Below are 27,661 nucleotides of genomic sequence, written 5' to 3'. Positions count from 1 at the left end.
CACATTTGCGGAGGGGGGGGGGGGGGGGGGGGGGGGGGGGGGGGGGCGAGGAGGTAGCTAATCCTCCATCTCGAACGCGAATGTTAACAATATACCGGTAACGAGTTTCAACTACAAAGTGATGAAGTGCAAGCTATTCCTCGCTTATGTCCCTGTCCAAATCTGCGGGTAACCCATGTTTTGTAAACACGGGTAAAACACACACATGTGAAATACACCACGTGGGTATGTCTAGGTCAGGTTTTTCAGCGTTTTACGTAAACCAGTGTTAAACCTAGGTTTGGATATAACCAGGTGTTTCGAAACCCAGACATATGAAATCGGCCCATGATGTTTTGCAAAATAGGCCCCAGGTTAGTGTTTGTAAGAAATGTGCTAGTTTTAGGTCTGGGTTTAATCTCTTTCCTGATTAAAGGTGCATTGTCAGAGTTGCAAGTGCCATATTTCAATATCTTTACTTGTATTGGTGATAAATAATTCTACATATAATCTGCAAAATTAACTCAAGAATATCAAAATTGTAATGAGCTACCACTATTATAAAACAGTAGTCAGTAAAAATTATTTGGATGTATTTTTGCAGCCTTATAATCTTCACACACAAAATAGAATAAATAGTTTTGTCACATGCAACTTTGAAACTGCCCCTTTAATCATTATTGCTCGGTAACGGTACCACATTGTAAGACAGTCTGACATAAGGATCAACTAGTGGTAGAAACCAATACTCAAAATTGTAGAAGAAATAAAATTTGTGGAGAAATTTGATATCTAAATATATACTCATCAGACTTTCTAACAAATGTTCATAATTCTGGTGTGACTGAAAATTGTAATAAAACTTAAGAATGTCATTTGCACGAGTTTTATTTGAGCCTGGACCGAATACGGTATGAGCATCTCCTAAGTAGATGGGCTCTTTGCTGTAGAGATGTATTCTGGTGTAGTTTAACTTCACACTTTGGTTGAACTTCCCGCCAAGTGATCCAATTTGCTTGAACGCTCTCAAAACCCAGCTAGCACAGTCAAACGAGTCAAACCACATTTGCCCACCTAAAACAAATGAAAGAAAGAAAGAAAGAAATGTTTTATTTAACGACGCACTCAACACATTGTATTTACGGTTAAGGACCACACATATATTGAAAGAGGAAACCCGCTGTCGCCACTTAATGGACTACTCTTTTTGATTAGCAGCAAGGGATCTTTTATATGCACCATCCCACAGACAGGGTAATACATACCACGGCCTTTGATACACCAGTCGTGGTGCACTGACAGGAACGAGAAAAAAAAAATGAAATAAACAACCCCCAATATATATATATATATATATACATGTATACACATGTATACACATGTGGGTCAGAAAAACACCCAATATATTAAAACTGATATATTACAGGACGTCTTCAGCTGTATTAGACAATTCTGGACAAGTAAGAGGTGAACGCGACAGGTGTGCAAAAGACTTTAGCTGTGACAGACCTGTGTTTAGACAATTCTGAACTGTTAAAAAGTACCCATTACCAAAGGATGTCATCATGTCCTGTACAAAATCCACTAACCTGGCGCATTCTCCACCGTCCACGTCTCATAGTAGATCCCAGTGTTGTTGTCCCACTCAACCCATTTGCCAAAGTCGTTGAACATCTTCCCTAACAAAAACAAAAATAAGTTTGTCTCAAAATACCACATGCCTGCTCATGTAATGTACTTTCAAATAAATTATCAACTCTTGCAATTGCCCACGATATGCTGTGGAGATGGAGGTTTTCAATTATCCACGGCACCCTGGGATTCATTATATTTAACATAATATTATGATGCTGGTGTTATAAGTGTTTAGAGCAAAACGAAACTAAAACGGATGTCAATAAATGTACAGCACTGACCATATAGTCTATAATTTACCGCTATGGTCTGTCAAATGCTATGCAAATCAAGTAAAGTAGGCTCGATTTAAATATACACAACATGTTTTTATTTCACATATTGTAATAATCTATCGTACGTTATCTCTGATGCCAATTAATATGTTCTTAATTACGGGCAGAATTTAACTAAGAATGCAGAGCCACGACTGATGTAACAGTTGGCATCGTGTGTGCTGTCCTGTCTTTTGGAAAAGTGAATATGAAACATATCTAGCTGCTAAGTGAAAAAAAATGTAGTGGGTGTCTTTTTAAGACTTTTGAATTTTCAAATGTTTAACATCTGACAGCGGATGATTAATTAATCATTGTCCTCTAAGGTTTTGTTAAACAAAACAAACTTTGGAAAGAGTTCGACCCATACCCCTCTATATCAAAGGCTCTAAAGACTAACCCTATCCCTATCCCTAAAACTAACTTAACCACTGAAGAGGGTACGGGTCGAACTCATGCCCAAACGTTAGTTATTAAAATGTTTACGTTTATTTTATTCCTACCTGGAATGACGGCTACTTTGACCAGCGTGCCGTTCTGAGACCAGTGTATGTCGTCGATGCCGTCGTAAATGCAGGCAGCGCCTTGGTTGCACCACTTCAAGGTGTCATTCTGCAGCAGGTGTGGGAACGTGCAGTTGAACAGCTGGAAGAGTTCGTACCATTCCATGGTGTAGTTCTTACCCGTGTTCAGATTCCGGAATCCTATAGCGTCGTGCATGATGTTCTACAAATAGACACAGCTCTTGTTTAAACCAAAGCGTTGTGCATTATGTTCTACAAATAGACATAGCTTTGTTTTAAACTAAAGCATCGATAACTAGAATTATATGTTCTACAAAAACAGACATAGCTCTTGTTTAAACCAAAGCGTCGTGCATGATGTTCAACACATAGACACAGCTATTGTTTAAACCAAAGCGTTGTGCATTATGTTCTACAAATATACATAGCTTTGTTTTAAACTAAAGCATCGATAACTAGAATTATATGTTCTACAAAAATAGACATAGCTCTTGTTTAAACCAAAGCGTCGTGCATGATGTTCAACACATAGACACAGCTATTGTTTAAACCAAAGCGTTGTGCATTATGTTCTACAAATATACATAGCTTTGTTTTAAACTAAAGCATTGATAACTAGAATTATATGTTCTACAAAAATAGACATAGCTCTTGTTTAAACCAAAGCGTCGTGCATTATATTCTACAAATAGACACAGCTCTTGTTTAAACCAAATCACCGTGCATTATGTTGTACAAATATACATAGCTCTTGTTTAAACCTAATCGTCGTGCATGATTTTTTACACAGACAGTTATTGTTTAAACCAAAGCGTTGTGTATGTTCTACAAATAGACACGGCTCTTTTTTAAATCGAAGCACCGTGCATTGTGTTCTACAAATAGACACAGTTTTGTTTAAACCCAAATAAATATTTGAATGCTAACATTGAATCGAAGCATTCTAACTAGTCTGTACTTCCGTTCTTTTCTATTCAATAGTGAAACATTGTACTTTTTACAGGGCTCACTCTGGGAAGCATTTTGGTTTAGCCTTCTTCTTCATTTTTCTTTTCTTTTTTTTTCTTTTTTTTTAGATATGTAGGGTTGGTCTATTTCCGTAAAACATTATTTTAAAATGGATAATTTAAACAACAATTTTAGTAGCCAATCGCTAAATGTTGCAGCCACTTTATATAAAACTTAACAGTTGGCTAAGTTGGCTATGGGCAGGTTGAGCCCTCCTATGATTTGCATATATTGTATCTCTTTAAACAATAAAATTGTGGATACACGTAGTTGTATCATCCGGACGTGCAGTTAAAACGGGGTGATTCACAGCATTCTCTGCATTTGCAAATTATATATTTTTAAAGAAAACTGGGATTCCGAAACTAGTTTACGAAATAAAACAAGCGCTGGACTGGACTCATTAGAATAAGTACAGCTGTGATGACATACACTCATGAATGTCTTAACAGTGATGATGTCAGGTTTTCGCGAAAGTACATATATCTGTCTATTATGTGAACACGACTAGTGTGTGGTAAGTGCACCCTTTTTAAATACAGTTCGTTGTATAATTATGTCTGACATAGGTCGTATGTGCCAAATACGACACATGTATTCTGTGATATATTTATAACCAGTAGACGCTGTGTGTCTGCGTTGAGTGACAGGTATCTTTAAAAAACCCACCAAAAACCCCAACAAACAAAAACAAAACAAACAACAACATTAAAGGTCCTATGTCAAAGTTGAAACTACAATATTTCGTTATATTCACATTTTTAAAAACAAATAACTACAAATTAACACATAACTACAAATTAATCGATCCCATGCTTAATTTTTCTATAATTAACTCAATAATAATTTTTAAAAAACAACCCTTGCACTGGACGACAAGAGGGGTGACTATTTATAGCACGGCCACAATCGGTTGACCGCAAAGAATTATATGTAAACTAATGTGTTCAATGTGTAAAAATAAGACGTCACTAGTTAATGCGTGTGCCACAGTCAAGATTCCTCCCTAAAAAGACACACACTTCTACTAGCAAATGGATTTTTTTAAGGTATAAACTTTGTTTCAAAGCAAAAATTAATAGATATTTTTGGCGGGAACCGCCATTATTGCAACTTTAACATAGCACCTTTAAAATAAGTAGGCCTACGTTTTTTTAACTTACTAATTTCGCCAACAAATCACCAAACTTGAATTCCCAGACAGGCGCCTTTAGAGCGAAAACCTCGACAACGTCGGTCTCTGCGAATGTTGGCATCGTGTTGGCTTCTCGACCGGTGGGACAAAACGGAATCACGCCGGCTTTACAATAAGGATTGGTTCTGGGACGTGATACGAACCGTCTGAAATAATAAAGTGACATGTCATCTCCGAGTCATCGTTGAAATAGAATTATCATGTCACATGATCACTGTATGAGAATCCAAAGGATATTTTTACAAATCCATGATAAAATCGTTAATAAATTACCAGGGGCGTTACATTCGCAGGAATTTTTCTAGGGAGGGACAAAACATGTTGACATATAATATAAATGTGAAGCTAACATATTTTGACTGAGGAATATACATTCAAACATTCCAGGTCCAGATCCAGAGGGACAAGCAGTGGCGTAGCGAGGGTTGGCACGGCGTCCATGCCCCCCCCCCCCCCCCCCCAAATCAAACCTTTTTTGTTTTGTTTTTACTGTATTAAATTTTATAAAATCATACATACATACATAGTGTACCCCCCCCCCCCCCCCAATATACCCCTTTGCGCCCCTTTTGCACGCTCTCTTGTAAATTACTGTCCTTTCAATATGGCATCTATATAAAGTCGGTTTTATTTTATACGTAGAAGTTCTCCAGCCACCCTTCACGTTAAACAGTCCCTTCAAAAATGTATAATGAAATATCTTACTGACCACTTCGTCTGAGAAAATACCGTAAATTTATAGATCTAACCAAAGTCAATGTCTTCCCAGGTCAAGATGTCCTTTTACTCGATGAAACAAAACACTGCTGGCATATACCTTTCCGTGGTGGTGAATATGATAGAAGATCGATCATCAGTACGAGTAGTTAAAACATTTCAAACTATTGCAATCTGGTATATAACAACGTAACACGTGGTTATTTCGATACTTGGTTTTGCTATTGGCACAGTTATGGGTGAAAAATACTATTTTATTTCATTCAGATTTCCTTCACCTCATTTGTCAAACAATATTCAGATCTCAATACGTTTTATATAACGTTTAGTACAGTGTTTTTTTCCTACACCACTACCTCCCACCCACCCACCCCGCAACCGCCCTTTATTTCATTATTTTTTTCGTTCAGTTAATTCATTCCCAAAGAGACATTTTGAAAGTTTAAAAACTGTACGGAAGTTCAAATGAAAAGAGACGATTAGTCATCGGCATGATTTCCACTGTTTAGCCTAACTCTGATGTAAAATCACAGGTCTACCCGTCCATTGCTTTTGTATTTCAAACTGAGCAATGGTATCTACGAAAGCCTATACAAAACAATTTTGCATCTATTAATTAAAAATATAATTAAAATATAACAGTAAACATTTACTTACTTGTACGGAACTGGCCATTGTTTTCCTTCAGCAAAAGAAAACAAAATGACTGACAACACTGACAAGACACTCAACAACACAACCCTGAGTGTAGCCATGTTCAAATCGGTTATCACATGAGTTTGATGTTACACGAAGTCACATGATATCAGCTAGTGCTTGATATGAAGCTAATAATACCTGGGTGTTTGGATGCACGTGGCTTTTATCATATAAACATCATTTCCTGTCACAGGACATTTATAAATACTTAAAATGAGTTACATAGTTTATTGCTGGTAGGGGTAGGATGCATTATTTTCTGCACTTCTCTATCAGTTTTGTTAGTAGGAATGTTAAAATTTTAGTTCAAACCAAAATCCTGCTTTTATCTCCATCACGTATAAACAAATATTGTCAAAACCTACCATATAACTGTTTACTCTTATAGTTTGTTTTGTTTAACGGAACCACTTGAGCACATTAACTAATTAATCATTGGCTATTGGATGTCAAACATTTGGTAATTTTGACTCGTTGTCTCAAGGGAACCCGCAACATTTTCCCAATACTTTCCCACAGACAGACAGGATATACCACGGCCTTTGAGACGGGGAAATAAAATAGATTCTGCCCCTTATGCTACTTAATACTTATTGCAGTTTTATCTAGTATATTATTAATTTATTGTGTACTAAGTTCAAACCACGTCGGGCTGGATGTAACTAAATTGGTATCCGATCATACGCCTGATCAATCGTTACCCACATACCTGGTGTTTCCCGTTCTAACCAGTGTTCTACGGCTGGCACGTCATCAAAGGTCGTGGTATATGGGGAAATGAAATGAAAGATGCTGTTTTTTATAGCAAACATCTGTATGGAGACAGCGATCCCCTCCTTCCCCCTCTCGCTCCCGCTCTCTCGCTCTCTCGCTCTCTCTCTCCACGTGTATGGTTGCACTATATTAAATCAGCCATAGTAGAAGTAGTAATATGTGACATTGATTATTTATGCAAATATTATCTTTTCCAAATAAATTAAAATACATTTATTTAGTACATTATATATTATATCTAAAGACTGAAACCAAAATAGGGTATATACACTAAAGAAACACCCCCCTCCCCCCCCCCAAAAAAAAAAAAAATAAAAAAAATAAAAAATAAAAATGGAACTGCAATTTTCTGTAAAAATTAGTGTTGATTAAATTTGTTTTATTTCAATCTCTTAAATGGCACATTACACCCTATTTTCATGAAGTTCTAAATATAAATGTATTAGTAAGGTGCCACAATTTGTATACGTGTACTGTCGCCATAGCATAGATGTCGGCAAAAACTGGAGGGGCCAGTAGTCTAATACAATAACTGGCCCTTCAACTGCAGGCCCAATGCATTATCTGCAGGGTGACCAACATAATGAAACTATTGTCCCGGAATTTTCTGGTAATTCATTTTTAAGCGCGCGAACGCCCTTTTCAAAACAATAATTTAAAGCGCGCGAAAACACAATTTTCATAACAAATTATTTAAACAGCGCGAAAAATACCATGTTTGACATACATTTACAAAATAACAACAACCAAAGAGATACATAACAATACTCAGACAGGAGTGTCGGAAGCATACCACTGTTTGCATGGACGTATGGGGACTCTTTGATTTAGGGGGGCTGGAGGGGTTGATTTGCCCGAAATTTTCCCCAGATAAAAACTGCCCGAATTTTTCCCACTGGTTTCCCACTGTTTCGCCCGAATTTGTGGGGGCAATTTTATTTACGGTTAAATGGCGTCAGACTTATGGTTAAGGACCACACAGATATTGAGAGAGGAAACCCGATATCGCCACGTGGTGCACTGGCTGGAACGAGAAATAGCCCAGTGGGCCCAATGACAGATCGATCCCAGACCGACCGCGCATCGAGCGAGCGCTTTACCACTGGGCTACGTCCCGCCCCGTCCGCCGGCCCGGGAATAGGCCAGGAACGTTTTTTTTTCTCTTCGTATGGCGCTTGCATAGTATAGATCTCATCATATATACTACTCAAAAGAATTTAAGGGTCAGACGATATTTTCAACATTATTTTCTGAATGTCAATTATATAAGCTAGACCATAATGCCACGCATGGTATTGTTCCATTTTGACGAAAGTGGGTCTAAGCAACCCATAAATGAATTAAAATCCACTGTCATTGATACTGTCGACTAGTTCTAATGGCGAAAACATGCTTACATTTGCACGTAAATTAGGGCGAAAGCGAAAGGTCTGCTAAGTGCCCATAACTTGCTTTTTCACAAAGCGCTTCATTTGCACGCTTTGCACGTGTATTCCATGTTCCCAATGCTGAATTTCCGTATAATTGGAGCGTGCGTTCGTGTACGGTGCACACTCCAAATTCGACAATGGTATGACTTCAACTGACTATCGAAGATCGAGGAAGGGCTATTGCTTGGCTTCAGGATGGCAATACGCAAAGAAATGTTGCTCTGAGACTTGGTGTCAGTCAGAGTGTCGTTGGCCGACTGTGGCAACGGTACCAAGCAACGAATTCTGTTCGAAATCGTCCACGTTCGGGAAGACCCCGAAGCACTACAAATAGAGAGGACCGCTACATCACCAATATGGCTCTACGTCAACGCACAACCACTGCACGCCGATTACGTGACAATCTGCGGACTGCGACTGGAACTCGAGTGTCCATACGCAGTCGTCCGAGAGCCAATAATCTACGCTGCCGTCGCCAGGCTGTTCAACCACCACTCCTACCACGCCACAGAACGGCCAGACGTCACTGGTGCACGCTTCATCTGCGGTGGCAACGTGTTCAGTGGGGTCGAGTGATGTTCACTGATGAGTCCAGGTTTAGTCTCCAGTTCAACGACGGTCGGGTTCGTGTCTACAGACGTCCTGAGGAGCGCTTCGCTGACGTTAACGTTAGACAACGTCACCGTTTCGGTAGTGGCAGCGTCATGGTGTGGGGCGGCATCTCTATCCACCACAGGACCCCCCTCTATGTGGTGGATGGAAATCTGAATGGAATCCGCTATCTGAATGAGATTATCCGGCCGTTGGTTCTCCCAGGCCTTCAGCAGATTGGCGGCGGGGCAGTTCTGCAGGATGACAATGCCAGACCCCACCGCGCCAGGGTGGTAACGGACTTTCTCAGACAACAAGGTATCGCCAGGATGGATTGGCCAGCATATTCGCCTGACTTGGCCCCAATAGAGCACGCCTGGGACGAATTAGGCAGGAGAGTTCGGGATAACCATGCCCCTCCGGCCAACCTTCATGATCTGGGTCAACTTCTTATGGCAGAGTGGCAGGCCATTCCCCAAGAGTTCTTCAGACGTCTGATCAACAGCATGAGGCAACGATGTGTCGAGTGTATTCACGCCAGGGGTGGATTCACACACTATTAAACGAATGTTCTAATGTGTAAAATCCATGTTTGACAACCTTCAACTTTGATAGCATGTCATGTGACTTTCTTGTATACAGTGACGTTTATTTGTGGTTTTTGTAAATATGGAACAATAAAAGTTTTGGTATAGTTTACATCATCAATCTAATACACTCTGAAACTTATTTGGTTATAAATTTTTGACCCTTAAATTCTTTTGAGTAGTATACATTGCTTTCATGGCCGTACCAAATTCTAATTGATACCGACGCTCCTGTTAGATAATCTTTAGGGTGGTGCAGTGCCTCCTCCCATTGACCTCCACTTCCGACACCTTTGTCGGAGTTTGTTGCGGGGGTGGGGGTGGGGGAGAGTTCGGGCGTCGAATTTAAAAAAAAAAAAAAAAATCCGGTAGAACATAACTCGATTTCTGCCCTTATAAATGTAACAGCATTAAATGTGTTCCAAAATAGACGACAGACAGCTGTATGGTTCAGGACAATGGCATTTTATTCAACATCCTACATAAAGTATTTTTAAAAACCTGAAACAATCAAAACATTAAATTAAAATACAACAAGAATAGAATACATGACATTACAATAAGAAATACATATATATGACACATGACATTTCCTAGACTGTCATAAATAATTAAACATATGTATCGAATCACATATCGCTAATACATGGTTCCTATCAAACAATACATTCACAATATACATGACATAACACCATCTGTTATTCCTTAATACAATTATACAATCTATATTTTCCTAATACATTCACTACTAATGTTTAACACATTCATATACATTACAACGGCATAAAAATATACACATATAACAACACAGTCATGTACATACCAAGTGTGTGTAACTAAGGTTGTAACACCTGGCCGGTAACTGACACACGCATTCAGAAATTGCGATCTAAATAAAATAATAAAACACACTAAGTATCGTAGAAACACTATAATCCAAAGTCCATAATTATATTAATAGCAATAATAGTCATAACATAAAATAAACTCTCTCTTCTGAGATAATATAAACTGTGCAAACATCTTACTCTCAGTTAACTATCACACCATAATTAATTTAACGTTAAAACCCATTAGTATTTAGTGATAAGAAATCATAATATTAATTACATTACCATTTAGACATTAGAACTTAATTTAATATACTTCATCTGTTATTTAATTACTTTAGACAAATATATTTGCAGAAGAGTTATTTTACGTATTAATACATTATATTATAATGTACCGACTTAATCCACAAACATTAATTTACATTTAGTACCTGCCTGTAAACAAATACACTAGATAAGAAACATGAATACTACAAATAACTAACCTTAGAAATCCTCTAAGAATACGATATCAAACCAATAGTGACAATATCATTTCCACACTGAGAACAAGAGCTCTCAGTATTTATGCTGAAGATTATATAACTAGAAGCTGGACAGAAACACCAAGACAGAATACCAGCTTACAGTAGACCCAAGCTTGAAAGTTTAGAACAAAGGACAGACGCAGCGCAAGAATGCAAGTGCTATTGTTAGGTGCTTGTGCAAGATTCACGCTTGTGTTTTTAATCAACATATCACCAGTTAACAAGCTGACTGAAATAGAGCACATGGAATAAAGAAGCTGTATTAAAAGTAAATGATTAAATTAAAGGAACACTATCCTTTTCAGAATTACCTGAAAGAGACATTGGATTAATTAGGTATAGTAAACATTAAAAGCATAACATAACTACCTGTAAATAACAATAATTTAATTAGTTACAGGAAACATTACAAATATTATAAAATACTATTATATACAGATAAAACTCGATATTGCCACATACTTCCCCTCCTGAAGAAAGGACGTCCTCGTCATTTACCTGCACCATCGAGGATAGAAAGAATTTCCAACTGTTCAATAAGCTTGGATCTGTCAATAAAATCGGGGTTAACATTATGGGACATGACAAAATTACCAGACCCCATCCACTGCGGTTTCCTGAGCGATCTCACAGAACGACGTGGGGGAGGTCGCGGTGGAGGCCGTGGTGGAAATCTGACTGGAGATACTGGAGGAGATTCTCCTTCAGAAGAGTCTACTTCTGGATCAACAACATCAGGTTCTGTTTCTGTACCTTCAACGTCTTCAAAGTTATCAGGCACATGGTCGTCGCCACCAGAAACATCACCCTCTGCCTCAACAGATAGCTGATCGTCACCAGCATCCGGCAAGACAGATACATCCTCATCTACAGCGTCTTCAGCGATGACTGGTATCATCCGCAGATGTAGACAGCACTACGTCCAGAAAGTCCTGTGACGTCAAGTTTAGCAGAAGTAAGGATATAAGTCAAAGGATTATTATCAGTATAAACAGTAAACGTATTATCATACAGATAATCGGGAACTTTTTCAGTCACCGCCCATTTCAACGCAAGAAACTCCAGGCGATGAGCTGAATAATTTCCCTCTGACTTACTTAATCCTCTGCTAGCATAGCTGACAACCCTTTTCAGTCCATTCTGCTCCTGATATAAAACAGCTCCCAAACCATGGATACTGGCATCTGTGTGTAACTCAAAGGGTTTACTATAATCAGCATATCCAAGAACAGGTGGTGAAGATAAAATATCTTTCAATTTATGAAAAGATTCTTCCTGGCGATGTCGCCATTCCCAAGGTCTATTAGATGTTTTGATATTTCGCTTGGATTTGGTTGAAGGCATTAATGCGTTTAAAGGTTTAGCTATTTTAGCAAAGTCTTTAACGAACTTACGATAATACCCCACAAATCCAAGGAACTGTCTAACCTCGTTCGGATTTTTTGGAGTGGGCCAGTCTTGGATCTTCTGAATCTTTTCACCATCTGCTTCTATACCATGTTCTGAGACAACGTGACCTAAGAATTTGATTCTTGTCCTGAAGAACGAACACTTCTTCGGGATCAGCTTCATTCCTGTTTCTCTGATCCTCAGAAATACCTGTTCAAGTCTTTCAAAATGTTCTTCATGTGTATCTGAAAACACAATTATATCATCAAGATATATTAAACAAACTTTCAGATGAAGACCATCGAAACACTCGTTCATCAATCTCTGATAAGTAGCAGAACTGTTACAGAGACCAAAAGGCATACGATTGTACTCGTAAAATCCCAGTGGACCTACTGAAAATGCTGTTCTTTCCTTATGTGACTCTTCAATTTCAACTTGGTGGTACCCACTCTTCATATCGAGGGTGCTGTGGTACTTTGAACCTGAGAGCGCATCAAACACTTCCTCAATACGTGGGATAGAATACGTGTCCTTAATCGTCAGTCGATTGAGCTGCCTGTAGTCTACACACATGCAAAGCTTACCATCCTTCTTCCGCACCAGAACAATATTGGATGACCAGGGTAAAAAAGACCTACGAATTACTACACTTGCCAACAACTGCTGGAGATGATCTCTTACCTCTTGGTACATCGCTGGTGGAATCCTCCTGTTGTTTGAACGGTTGTTCATCGCTGAGCTCAGTCCTGTGTGTGACGGCTGTTGTATGTCCTATGTCATCATCACCAGTTGAAAATATATCCTGGAACTGAGAAATAATATGTTTACCTCTCTCAAGTTCTTCCTTTGTCACGGTTTCCTCGTCGAACTCGATCTTACCAAGAAGAGCTTCAGACTGATCAGAAACTGACACCTTATCTGGAATCTCCTCCACTGTTACTGCCTGAAGTTCACATAAGAGAGCTCTTATGGTACGAGTGGTAATATTAGATATATGAACATCAACATACATCTTACCTTGACAGCTGTAATTGACAATTGTAGGAACAATGTCAATGCCCTCTGGTATAACAGAACCTTTGGTAGGTTGAATCAAGGCACATGTAGACCTATAAATAACTGGCTTGTCTACATACCCTTGAACAACTACCTCACTGTTAGCCGGAATCAACAGGCATTTTGATGTTGCACTTCTTACCTTGCCTAAAGAAAAATGTTGTGTGGATAATTCCTTATCCTGCAACAGCATGCAACGGAAAGCCAGATACCATGGTGTATGGATATCTGCTTCCTGAAGAAAACGACGACCATGTTTTGATTTACACTCACTCATGAATGCTGACAAAACATTAGTTTCCAGAAGAAGTGGCACCTGATAGTTATAGGAACCATCAGGGACAACTAATAAAAGACAGAGCTGTTTCCCAGAAGAACTAGCTCCTGTTGCCTGTAATTCTACCTCAATATAACCATGATATGGTAACTGCTGTCCATCCGCACATTCTATCTTTAAAATAACATCAAGCGGATTCATCACTATATCAGACAGGTTATTCTTGTAAAAACTTTCTGTAACAGTAGATACTGTTGAGCCAGTGTCCAACAAAGCTTTAGTGGAAATATTATTAATAATATCACTTTCGTTTGCACTTCCCACTAAATGGGTACTATCCTGTTGCATAAAATTGATAGGGCATCTCGGTCTGGAATCTACGGGTAGCCCCTCCCCATAGATTGCTTCCTGTTTAAAGCATGTTGTCGAGAATGATCAAGTCTTACCTGACATCCATATTTGAGATGACCTACTTGTCCACATCTGAAGCAAACGGGTTCATCTCTAGGTTGATAACGTTCATTCAGCTGCTGTAGTTGTTGAAATCGATCACCTCGTTGTTGTGGAAGTCTACCATCTCCTCGTGGCTGTTGAGGTCCATGCAGTCCATGGCTATCATGTTGGGTTCGTGGTGGTATTGTCGTTTCGTGTCTGGACTTCTTCAGCTCAGCAACATCTGCAGTTAACTGTTGAAGTAAACCTTTGACTTCTTTGAGTTCAGAATCAGTATGTACTGCAGCTTTACTTACAGTTAAAGCCTTAACTGGGGTGCCTCTCTAGCATATCTGCTTCCATTCTCCTGAGTGCCCTCAGCAAGTCGCCAAAACTACCATCTTGATCGAAGATGTATGCAGACTTGTCTCGTAGATCGTTCCTAAGTCCGAACCACAGCTGAGTGCGTAACATGTCATCCTTTGCTTCAGCTGCGATGTTACTCTGCGTTGATGCTCGGTTCAGCAACTTTTCCAGTCTACACGCCCATGAAGTGACATCTTCGCGTTCTTCTTGACGAGCACTATAAAATACTGATAGCAGACTTTGTCCTCTTAACTACAGTACCAAACATACATTCTAGCTTGGAAACCAACTGACTAATCGCAGTCGGGACCCACGCACATAACAGCAGTAGCTGCCTTACCACGTAAGGACTGCTGTATCGCCTTCAACAATACCTGGAAAGAAACAGACTTGTCTTTCAACAAGCAGTTATAATGATATTTCCAAACATCAAAAGAAGTATCAAACAGTTTATCACCTGAAAAGAAAGGTAATTTAGGTGGTTGATATAATGTAACAGATGTTGGGAAATTAGCAGGACCAGGCTTTGTCCCATCTTCTTCCTCTTTGGAATGCAAATAATCGGACATCCACTCCACCAAGTCTTCAACACTATCTGCTTTAGGCCAAGCATGCAATTTCTGAAATGCTGAAACAAGTTGTGTTATGTCTTCTTTAGTGGGTTTATCCATGATAAAAAAAAAATCAAATAAACAAAATATCTAAAAATTTACAAATTATATACAACGCTAGTATACCATATCAGCATGAAGAGTAACAATTACACATGATAATTAGCAATTGGGTACATGCTAAAACCAAATTACGAATCAAATATTTCTTGGAAAACATCCCCAAAATCAGGAACTTCCACTGAAAAATAAATTTATGTAACATTCATCATGAAACTGTTAGTACTGCATGTGCAAACAACCTAGCTAAAAAGAGAAAAATGAAATAAAGAACTAAGTGAATAATAAGAAATATCAACCAGGAACCGTAATCAACAACTGAACTACATATACTGTATGATAATACCAATTAAATCAATATAATTAATATATAAGATTACATGACTAAGTTCTTTACTTATGTAAACTCTTAGTTTAATATTTAACTTTAAGTTTAACTAATTTATCATTACTCCCTTTGAACAGTCTCAAACATTCATTCAGTTTGCACAAACATGTATCAGTGGAAACAAGTTACATCACATCATTTATAAGAAGTAATAAAATTTTACTTTTGCTAGCATTTGAAATTAATGAAATTAAATATATACCACACAAATGAAATAATCAAAATCAAAAAGGTATCAAACAAATCAGAAAAAAACCCCTGTAAACCAAACCAGGAGAAAAAATTAAACCTAAACAAACAAATAAATAAACAAATAATATATATCAAAAGAAAATCACAAAGACGTTAAAAAAAAAAAGGGAAAAGAAATCAAAGAAATGTACCGGTACATATAACATAAAAATATATATACACAAGGATACATGTGTATTTAGAGAAAACTACATCTACACAAACAAATATAAACATAAACATACGTGAGCGCTCAATAAAGAGTCCATTGTTGTTGTGTGATCACAGTCTTTAAAATTAAATTAGAACTGCAACATTGCAAAGTATTTGAGAATTAAAACCAAAGATACTTATCATCCATCGTCGTAAACAGTTGAGGGGTTGGCAATCTTTCCTGTGGGTTGAGAATCTTTCCGGGGGATTGGCAATCTCTTCAGCGCTGTCAGTCACTGCACGTCCAGTGTGAGGATGTCACGCCATTGTCCCTACGTCGGCTCCAAATGTAACAGCATTAAATGTGTTCCAAAATAGACGACAGACAGCTGTATGGTTCAGGACAATGGCATTTTATTCAACATCCTACATAAAGTATTTTTAAAAACCTGAAACAATCAAAACATTAAATTAAAATACAACAAGAATAGAATACATGACATTACAATAAGAAATGCATATATATGACACATGACATTTCCTAGACTGTCATAAATAATTAAACATATGTATCGAATCACATATCGCTAATACATGGTTCCTATCAAACAATACATTCACAATATACATGACATAACACCATCTGTTATTCCTTAATACAATTATACAATCTATATTTTCCTAATACATTCACTACTAATGTTTAACACATTCATATACATTACAACGGCATAAAAATATACACATATAACAACACAGTCATGTACATACCAAGTGTGTGTAACTAAGGTTGTAACACCTGGCCGGTAACTGACACACGCATTCAGAAATTGCGATCTAAATAAAATAATAAAACACACTAAGTATCGTAGAAACACTATAATCCAAAGTCCATAATTATATTAATAGCAATAATAGTCATAACATAAAATAAACTCTCTCTTCTGAGATAATATAAACTGTGCAAACATCTTACTCTCAGTTAACTATCACACCATAATTAATTTAACGTTAAAACCCATTAGTATTTAGTGATAAGAAATCATAATATTAATTACATTACCATTTAGACATTAGAACTTAATTTAATATACTTCATCTGTTATTTAATTACTTTAGACAAATATATTTGCAGAAGAGTTATTTTACGTATTAATACATTATATTATAATGTACCGACTTAATCCACAAACATTAATTTACATCTAGTACCTGCCTGTAAACAAATACAAATACACTAGATAAGAAACATGAATACTACAAATAACCAATACAAATAACTAACCTTAGAAATCCTCTAAGAATACGATATCACACAATAGTGACAATATCATTTCCACACTGAGAACAAGAGCTCTCAGTATTTATGCTGAAGATTATATAACTAGAAGCTGGACAGAAACACCAAGACATGCGGCCATTAAAACTGATTGAACACTGGAACGCTTCTCGTTTTGACAGCCTGCACCACCAGGTTGGATTCTTTTTTAGCGAGATTCTTTGCCTCTACGTCATTTCTCCGTCTGACTGTCGACTTGTTTTTTTTCGTGACTCGTATGACTGCCATTCTGCAGAACGCCACGGTTGTTCGCGTTTAGTCTCTGCATGTCCGAGCCTGTCCTAGCAGCACTGGAAGATTGACCGCCCCACTCTAAGAAGAAATAGGAAGCGGGGCCGGCCCCTACTACTCTTTTTCTAGACTTTACCTTGCTTTATAGTGATACCATCTCGTATCCTCCATGACGACTGGACTATACCCTAGTCTGATACTCTCTCTCGTTCAGACGGATCCGCCTTCTCAAGATCAGTATTTCAGCACAGTACTACACCTTCAACGTCTGTCGACTGTCAATCTAGGGGTTTTCTTGACGGGATGCAACCCATCTCGTCCCTTTAAGCTGTGCACCCAAACGGCCTTAACGAGGCCACTCGCGTGGACATACCGATCGGACTTTAAACTTTTCGATCTGCGTTCAATATTTTATGTCGAAATTACTTTCCTTTTTTTTTAATATTATTAAATAGTCCGATCCTCTCTTCTTTCTCTTATTTAATTTTGGACTGTCCTTCTAAAATGCTCCAAATTATATAAATATTCGGCCGAGCAGTCAATTCTTTTTATTTTTGGATTGTAACCTTTTTATTTTATTTATTTATTCTATTAACTTTTTTACTAATTGCAATTTTCAAAATTCGGCCCATTTTCAAATATTATAAAATACTATTATATACAGATAAAACTCGATATTGCCACATAAACTTCGCTCACCACAGTGTAGACCCCAACCCACCTGCTAAAAGTCCGCTGGTTTATATGTCGGTTTAATAGATATTAACATATCGGCCGATTCCGGTGTCAATAGCCGTAACCTAACGAATGCTTTCGAGTGTTTCCGGTTCAACAAGGAAGAACTGCGATACGTCAACCAATCATAAAATGACATTAGGTTTGTGCTATGTTTACGTTGCACTTGTTATTACGATAAAATAAGAAAAAGCGGCCATCAACCCAGCTATTTTGACAATTAGAACGTCTGTAGTAGATTCGTGTGCTGATTCGGTAACTGAATGTTGACAATGTTTCCGGTAGCCGGTTATGTCCCCAAACTGGAGAGTAATACTATGTGTGTGCAGTTTTTAACTTTAGAACATATTAATATTTAAAAAAAAAAATTAATTAAACATTTAACTTACGAAAAGTTTCTGTCCAATTTTAATTCATTACCGACATAGAGAGTAGGCTACCTGTTTAAAAAGGCCCCTTAACTTAACTTAGTAACAAGTGTCATGGCAACTAGTGTCATGGGTGAACCAGTTTCGGTGAGCATAAGCATTCGGTTCTAATGCACATCAATATTTATATACGGACAGTTGTTATTCAAATAGGTACCTTTTTATTAGTATGTCTACACTTCAAATGAGCCCAAAATGCCTGCTAAGTTTACCGCACGTGCGTCAAAACCTGTAGCAGGCATCAGCAGTAAATATTGTTAACTACGTAACCTTAAACCTATTTCGGTGAGTGAAACGTTTAGTGGTATAGCTTACAGCAAACACTTTCCAACACAATTTTTTTTAGTGTTTTATCAAAACCTGTTCTTACAATAATTTATAAAAAATATTTAAAGGAGGGGACAATTAAGGCATATATTGTCTCTCATACACCATTATATAAATATTAACATATCAGTAACCCCACATTGCAGTCCAATCTAATTAAATTTATCTCCACTATTACATGTGGATCTAACACCAGCCAGTTGGAGCTCATGTCCACCAATCAAAACCTTACTTGCAGAATCCTGCCAGTGATTTAAAAATAATTTGAAAACATTCCGAATTATCCTGAGGGTATACGACATGTTTTGTGTGAATTACGAATGTCTTAAAACATGTTTTATTTTATAAAATAAATAATTTGTAATGTAAAACTGAAGACTGATTTAGTTTTTAGTTTTTGTAATAATTAAATAATTTGTAATGTAAAATTGAAGACTGATAACCCATCCTGTATGTATTTTTATGGTTCACTGTACTGTGGCCGATATTTTTAGAATTTGTATGCTCCCAAATAACGTTATTAAAGGCGAATAGTGATTGGTCAATAATTAAATTATTATTTACAGACGAAATGTTACTTGGACATTGGAGACTACGCAGTGTTGTTAGCAACCTGATTAAAATTAGTTCTACTGGTCTAAATAAGGCATTCGTAATTCACATGAAACATGTCGTATACCCGCAGGATAATTCGGAATGTTTTCAAATTATTTTCAGATCACTGGCATGATTCTGCAAGTAAGGTTTTGATTGGTGGACATGAGCTCCAACTGGCTGCTGTTAGATCCACATGTAATAGTGGAGCTAATTTTAATTAGATTGCGTAATACCTAACATCTCGCATTCGGAATTAGTCTTCGAACTGAAGAAACAAAACATACCAGATTTTTGCTGATGCATCTCAATGTTCTGTAATAATAGCCATCCCAGTAAACCAGCAACACTTATATATTATTTTTCAATACAAAATAAATCACTATTGTCAAAGTGTTGAAATAACTGTATTATGTTTTGTACATAAATTAACCCATGTACTGAAATAATAATCGGAGTGTTTTCTTGGTTAAGTGGTCTTTTCTTTCCATGGCCTGTACCTGTGGTTCCTGATTGGCAGGTGTATATTTAGACAGTCCCCAGACATTGTGTCTAGACACACTAAAAAGACGTGCCTCTTTTATTAAGATCACAGGGTATTGTGTGATAACTGCATGGATACCCCTCAAATTGTAATGGACATTATCAGCCATCCTGCTTTATTACTGTAAGTAATTCTGTAAAACCCTTGATTAAGTAGACTTTCCCATCTAAAATCACAAAACTGACCAATTATGTCATCGAAAAGAAAAGTATCACTTGGGTATCGTGAGTGGTCGTTTTTGCTCGAACGTTCTCTACCAATAGGCCTAATAATGTGCATTTTTTCTTTGGGTTTTTTAAAAAAGAAAAATACTATAACTCCATTTTGTTCTGTTGATGCAAACTGAAATATATTTACTTAAATTGTTTATTATACTATCAAGTCATTTATGTTGTTTTAGAAGTCAGGTTGATGAAAGCGAAGCGCCTTGTCGTAAATTAGAGCGTTTGTTTACACTGTGCATAGAGGAGATGGACAGAGCTGATGTCACTTCACCCAAGCTATATCACCGGACGTCACAAAAATGAAACAAAATGGCTGCCCCCAGTTAGCAGGAATAATCATGTTTTTTTATTAACTCTAAAATTAGGCGTTTTTTATTTGTTAAAGTGTCAGTATGTGTTGGTGGTCCGGGTATGTATCTTTCCAACACATAAGGCAGGCCTTGACCGTAACTTGTTTTCAGTGGTAACCCACCAACTTCCAGGTTATGAAATATAGTAGCCCTCAGTAAACTTGGTAGCCCATAATTTTAATAAACTTTTAATAAAGAAGACAAAAACGCAGAATCATTTATTTTTATTTAAATGTTTTAAAATGTGTTTTTTAGGTGTTTAAACATCTTGTTGATTGCAAAGTAACTGGAGGTGCAAAAACAAATCTAGTAGCCCGGCAGACTACTAGGTTTAGAGATCTGGTAGCCTGAGTGAGAAATTAGTAGCCAAAACACCCTGGGCTAAGGCTCTTGTTTGAGTTGACCCTACCTTTAAAATATTTTAAGACAAATTATAAAATGGAGTCCTCAAGAATCAATGTTAACAGACATTTTAGGAAAACAAATATAACAATCCTGATGTCTTGCAATAAGTCAAGCAAATGAATGGTTATAATAGTAAAATTGTTTGGTTGAAAAATATAAGCTGCATTCAGTTTTAATAAATATATAAAACAATAAACAGATATCCAGAAAGATATAAATTTACGTTAAAATATATAAGGACCATATATTTTTGGCAAGAATATTTATCTATAAAGAGAGTTTTGCCAGCAGACGCTGTGTCAATCATGTAACTTCAACAATTAGATAGCAGTACAGTTGAGAACAAACAAAAATAGTTTTTAAAATTAAGTTTTCTTTCAGATAACAGTCATAGAAAATCATAGAAAAAAGGTATTAAGAAATGTGCCATTTTTATGACTGGGTCAAGTTCAATCTTGCTTTCTTTGCTTGTTTTAACTTTATTTTTACAAACATTTCTGTGAATGTGACAAACATATGTTACATTCCTAATTTTTATGGTTGTATAAAATGTGTTGTGTGAAACCGCGAACGCTGCATGCGCGAAGCCCCAAAGCCACATAAGGAAAAATGTCAGGTTCTTGTTTTTGACTGGTAATCTTCAGGCTGCCAACAGTGATTTAGACCTATTAAGATTTCTACAGCTGCATATTAATGATTTTTATTTTCCATTTGACCAGTTTTAAGCTTTCAGTTTCACAACAAGAACTCTGCAATAAAAATCTCACTTTTAATACTCAACTTGACTGAGGAAAAAAACCTAAAAAACACAATAATAATATTAATAATGAGTTTTGAAATTCATATTTAACATTATAATAATGGTTGATAAAATATAGCATACATTTACAGTCATGTTTTCCTCTACTTTTTTTCTTCAGAGAACTAGTCACTTAAGAAGACTGGAACTAGGCTACTTGTAATTGCCAGATATGTCAGAACGGGTAAAGTTACTTTTTGGTTTGTGTATAATGCAAGTCAATGGGAGTTTCCCATCAAGTCATCCTTCACATGAACATTTGGTTAAACTTCTGTTATTGGAAGAATTAAGGCTTGAACTTAAGGGTTTGTCACAAAGCATTTTATTTTTAAATTGCCATGGCTGAAAGAGCCCACTGATGGCAGTTTTGAGCTTGCCTATGGCAATATTTTTAAAAGTGACTTTTGGAGGAAATAAATACGATTGAAAGGGATTTTGTTGCATGTAAACATATTTCAGATGTACAAATGTTTAAATACTGGCAGATAATGTACACCAGATATATTAATTTTGCTGTTGTTGAGGAGTTTTATGGATAGCAGTAATTTTTATCCAGTGGCACAAAAGTGCTGTCAGTGATGTTTCCGATCCACAGCAAATTATATTTCAATGATGTCAATTGCTGTCGGTGCCTTGTTAAGTTCGAGCCCTGAAGAATAGAAGTTCATTTATATGTTAACTAAAACTTTAGGATGTTGAGGTACAAACAAAAAACCAAACATTAAACAAAATTATTGCATTATTTTGCCTCTGTTTTGTTTGAATGTACTTAGAATTTAAAACAGAATGGATTTTGGAAATGTTTTAAGTTGATATGTATGAACTATCATCATTAATCTTGAGTACAATCATTTATTGGCAGGTTATTCCAAAGCTAAGTCTTAATTAAAATTCAAGTAAGCATTAAGTCCAAGTGCTGCATTTGCAAATAATTTCTGTAATAAGAAACACATACGTTGTCTAATTATTTGTTTTCAGGATAAAAAAGCAGTGAATGATGTCACCACAAGTTCAGTTGATGTTGGCCAGGTTTGATTTTATAAGTATTTTATTATTAGTTTACTTGGCTATGATAATTATTGTTAAGTACTCCAGAATATTTAGGCTTATTCCAAGTCTGAAACGGACTCTAACCCACATTTAAATTTCTACTGTTCAAAAAAAAAAAATGATTAGGACCCAATATACATTATACAGTATGTAATGCAGGGCTCAAACTTAAAGGGACTGACCCTAGTTTTTAAACACTAAGGCATATTTTTCACTATTAAAGCTGTTTATGATCACTGAAATCAAACATTACTTATATTTTATTGTTTAGATAATCCATTTCCATACAACCGAAGTGTTTCTGGTCATCCTGGTGTTTCTAATACCACAAAATGCATTTTTCATATTTTTAAAAATGCACGTGCGTGTGAGAAATAACAGTTATGGAGTCGAGTTTTAGTCTATTTTTAACAATATATCACCATTTCAACAACACAGACTCTGGTTTCACTCTCTTTTAACGTTATCCAAATGTGTTACAGGTTTGTAGATTAACTAAACTTAAGAGTCCATTTTTACGGGTTGAAACTAGGGTCTGCGGCTTTAAGAATTTGTTATTTATGGCTAATTTAAAATATTTTTGTCTTGGGTAAAATATTCAACTACAGCAATTTTAAGTCAGTATCTTTTTCAACAAATAAACAAAACAAAAATTATTCCCGAACCTGCGACAATAATTTTTATCAGTCGGCAAAAACTGCCATTGATAAAGCCTCTGACATACAGCAATTCATATTGCTATTATGGCAGTTGTCATCAGTGCCTTGCTTAAAATCGAGCCCTGCAGTTCCGCTTGAATACATTAATATTATGCCCAAAAGACATCATGCCTCATTTTTAATATGTATAGATTAGACGTATGATTGTCAGTGTTTTGTGTGTACAGCTGATTGACATGAAGTGGAAGCTAGGGATGGCCGTGTCATCAGATGAGTGTAAACACCTCAACTCTCCGTACATCACACTCATGATGACGGTAACAGACTCATCCGGCAAAGTTGGCAACCACTCACTTGAAATGACCACAGCACAGTTTTTTGTGAGTTCATGTATTTTGGGCTGGTGGTATCTGACTACATAAACTTATCCAATTTGTGATGTTTTACGACACCTTTTATCATAATGAATATATTTATTACCCTGTTATCAGGTACATGTATATATATAAAATAGTTATTTCTATCTTTCAAGTGCATTTCCATGCTGCCCTCGTTTGAGTCCACTTATTTTTGTATTCAAAGATCTTTGTTCCAGCCAGTGCACCACGCACTGGTATATCAAAGGCCTTGGTATGTGCTATCCTGTCTGTGGGAAAGTGCATATAAAAGATCCCTTGCTGCTAATGGAAAAATGTAGTGGGTTTCCTCTGATGACTACGAATTACCAAGTGGTGTACAGTTATCAGTTATGAAAATAAATATTTAGTCTTTTTGTTTTCAATGTGTATAGAAGATGGTCACTAGAAAAGTAACACTTCTGTTTTTTCAAGCAGTTTATGTAATGTAACTACCTGGTAGGCTATGAAATCCATCTCTCATTTTTCTTTTCTTTCTTCATTCTTCACTTCTTCTTCTATTCATTCTTCATTTGTTCTTCTATGTTTCACATTTTTGCAGTGGGTGGGTGGGATTTTGGATAGTGGATGGAACATTCTCTGAATTGCAAATTAAAATGTTCATAATATCAAAGATATAAATTTCTCCCATCCTTAGCTATGCAAGACAGGCTCATTCCATGACGTCAGCCCATACGGAATAAATCTGTCTTGTATAGGCTATGATGCGAGTTGGTTAGTTTTAGATAGATATTTCGTTATTAAAACCTTCATTATAAATGCTGTCTTGTTAATTTATAGTGTTAAATTATATTTAAATATGATAATGTAGTTTATGTATGATAATATGGTCAAATGAAGAAGGTACCTTTTCAGCCATATTTGTTTGCTTGTTTAAAATAATTGTTTATTTATCGATTGATGGGAGAAAAAGACTCTATCTTATATGGTCATGTGGGATAGAAAAAGTATACCCTGGGTGGTGGTAATTTCGACACTGCTACTCAGCAAACCTCGTCCCTGGTCGAAATTTCCACCACCTTGGGTGTACTTTTTCTATTCCACATGACCACATAAGATTGAATGCACATTTTTCAATAATATATGTTTAAGATTATTTTACAATTTACCTGTACGATACATGTATTCTTATTATTTTTGCAGAATTTTTCTCGTCAGTTAAAGGACATAGCTGCTCTGATGGAGACTGTCTGAACATGTTGCTATTTGTGCTTTTGAGACGTTTCTAGGAACTTGTCAAACTACACAGTAGTAGACCAATGACAGAATCTCTGTGCAATTGGGATCAGACAGGTGTCTGGGTAAAAGCAAAAAAAAAATTCAGCATTATTCCATTTGACTTGCAAAGGCTTTGGAATTGAAGCTTATGATACATATTGCAGCAGATTCAGTTTCCATCGGTTGGAATGAGTTTTGCACATGCTCTAAAGCTACTAATTCTGTCCATGTCCCAAACCTCCGAAATGACATTTGCAGTCATTTATCATCTTCAGTATGGTTGAGAGCAATCATACAAGCATATTTCAGTTTTCTGAAGTGTAATGACACAAGGTCGACAACATTAATCCTGAAAGGTTGTATTTTAATACCTCAGTTTTTGGACAAACAATCATGTGACCCACTGCCAAGTTGGTATATATATATCCTTAACTATAGTTCCTCAGGGACCGTAGCAGGTTTGGACCTAGCCTAAATAAGAGGAGGGGAGGGTCGGTCAAGAAGAATCAAGTTATATTAATATAGAGTATTCTTCAGCTAGATAAAAAGTGGCACACACCCCCACCCCCACCCCCTAATGGGGTGCATAAATGCTCCCATCCGTGCTAGGTACTGTCCTGCTCAGGTCAACATTGAACAAAAAAGTTTACTGTTTTATTTTATTAGTTTTTTCATAAATAATTGTTTTTCTCCTTGCTTTGTTTTTTTTTAACCCTGAGTAACATAGAAGAAAATACCTTTAATTGACAATTGATTAGTCATGTTACAGATTTTACATGTGAAATGAAATTTGTGTAGGTCAGATACAGTTTTTATTATTAATTTTTCAAAATAATTTTTTACTATTTATAATTAGGAAGACATTGGCTGGTGGTCATTTAGTACAGATAACTGTTTTTTTGTCACCTGCTAACTATTTATTACATCACTGAAATTATTTATTTCCTGAAGACACTTAATGATCCATTGATCTGGGTTAATCTGGGAAGTAACTTTGTAGTGGTGAATTAAAGCTAATGGTTACATTGATCTGACCGAGTTGGTTTAACTTTGTAGTGGTGAACTTAAACAAGGAGCTCATGGCCGTAGAAATATCTTTTAAAAGAGGAGGTATTTGTAGTTTAAAAAAAGTTTTAGGGGTCATATTTCTAGGGGGTCATGGGGTTATGCTTGAAATGTAGACTCAAAAGACAAATAGTTTTCAAATTAACAAAAACTATCTCTCTTTTTTTTCAGTAATATAAATTATATCAAAATGTTAAAACAACAGTTTTTTCACACAATTTTTTAGCAGCAGATTTTGAGGACCATGGCAGCCACAAATTGTAAATAAAATTGCAACATAAATTATTTTATTATTAAATTTTATTTGGTAAATATGAGCATTTTGTCCAGGATTTAACTGCAATGATGAAATGTAATACAGCAAGGATGTAATTGTTTTTACTTAACACCTCTCCCCCCCCCCCCAAAAAAAAAACAGAAAAGAAAAAAAGATTACAATGCATGGTTGCTACAATAACCAAAATAGTCACAAAAAATAATTTTGTTTGCTATGTTTTAAATTATTAAAATAAGCTAACATATACCTAAAATGTACTTGTTAGAGTGTAGTAAGTAAAACAACACAATAAAAGTCCATACCACAACCGTTAAAGTTGTTAACATAGAAAATATCCGTGTTGTATCAGAGCTGAAAGGGTTCATTGAAGTGGGGGAGGGTGTCTTCTAACTCCCTTCTTGATATGTCTTAGCATTTGACAACTTTTAACCATAAATTAGATCTCATTTTATTTCTGGTATTCGAATTACAAAATATATATTTATATTGGTTGTGATATTTTTATTTAATGTATGTAACATTATCCTGTAGTCTTGTATTGGAGAATCTGATATTTCTCTCCTTTTATATATATATAAAAATTAAAAAAATTGGGGGGGGGGGGGGGGGGGTGTTAATGATTTAATCATACCTGCAATATGTAGTCACAGAAGTAGATGGAGACCTAAGGAGACCATTGCCTCTATTTTAGGTTTGGTGTTGTTTATCAATAACACCAAACTACATTACATTAATAGTATGAACCCAACACACCACACTCGCCCTCAAATTAAAATTCTAGATCCATGACTGATGTGGTTACTTACTCTGGTTGGTTTTGATTTTGTTTTTTTGTTGGAGTTTTTTCAAAGGTTATATGATGATTACAAGGAAATTTAAGTTCATTTACTGTGTCTAGAACATAACAATGTGTATCCAAATGTTTAAGCTTTGTTATTAAAAGAGATCTTATAATCACAGCATGTACATGTACATGGGCGTACATAGAATTTTGAAAAGGGGGGGGGGGTGTTCCAATACATAGGATTTTGAAAAGGGGGGTTCCAAAATAGATTGCAGAGATATTGGGCATATATTTCTATGTTGAGTAAATATAATAATGTCAGATATCAATGTCAGATATATTAAATTATAAAAAAAGCGATTTCGGGGGGGGGGGGGTTCGGTCGAACCCATCGAAACACCCCCCCCCCCCCATGTACGCCCATGATGTACTATTTG

General features: G+C 36.4%; 2 protein-coding genes across 6 annotated transcripts; one reads left to right on the top strand and one right to left on the bottom strand.

The window, feature by feature from the left end:
• Positions 1 to 630: 630 nt before the first annotated feature.
• LOC121376374 (ceroid-lipofuscinosis neuronal protein 5-like) lies at positions 631 to 6,208 on the bottom strand. Its single transcript, XM_041504219.1, has 5 exons — positions 6,030 to 6,208; positions 4,624 to 4,801; positions 2,432 to 2,654; positions 1,569 to 1,658; positions 631 to 1,053 (listed from the first exon to the last, which is right to left on the bottom strand). The coding sequence occupies exons 1-5, from the start codon at positions 6,125 to 6,127 to the stop codon at positions 650 to 652; spliced, it is 993 nt and encodes a 330-aa protein (XP_041360153.1). The 5' UTR covers positions 6,128 to 6,208; the 3' UTR covers positions 631 to 649.
• An 11,927-nt stretch (positions 6,209 to 18,135) lies between these two features.
• Positions 18,136 to 26,680, top strand: LOC121375324 (COMM domain-containing protein 6-like). 5 transcript variants are annotated; one of them, XM_041502720.1, is made up of 5 exons: positions 18,136 to 18,226; positions 21,877 to 21,939; positions 22,734 to 22,784; positions 23,692 to 23,844; positions 25,024 to 26,680. In XM_041502720.1, the coding sequence occupies exons 2-5, from the start codon at positions 21,928 to 21,930 to the stop codon at positions 25,072 to 25,074; spliced, it is 267 nt and encodes an 88-aa protein (XP_041358654.1). In that variant the 5' UTR covers positions 18,136 to 18,226; positions 21,877 to 21,927; the 3' UTR covers positions 25,075 to 26,680. The 5 variants fall into 5 exon arrangements, with proteins under 5 accessions (XP_041358654.1, XP_041358658.1, XP_041358655.1 ...); XM_041502724.1 differs by having other exon boundaries at positions 18,217 to 18,339; XM_041502721.1 differs by lacking the exon at positions 18,136 to 18,226 and adding an exon at positions 18,233 to 18,403.
• Positions 26,681 to 27,661: the final 981 nt, after the last annotated feature.

Source organism: Gigantopelta aegis, chromosome 6 (assembly GCF_016097555.1).
Source record: "Gigantopelta aegis isolate Gae_Host chromosome 6, Gae_host_genome, whole genome shotgun sequence".
NCBI lineage: Eukaryota > Metazoa > Mollusca > Gastropoda > Neomphalida > Peltospiridae > Gigantopelta > Gigantopelta aegis.
Note: the sequence above shows the minus strand (reverse complement) of the source record. Positions and strands in the feature narration are given on the sequence as shown.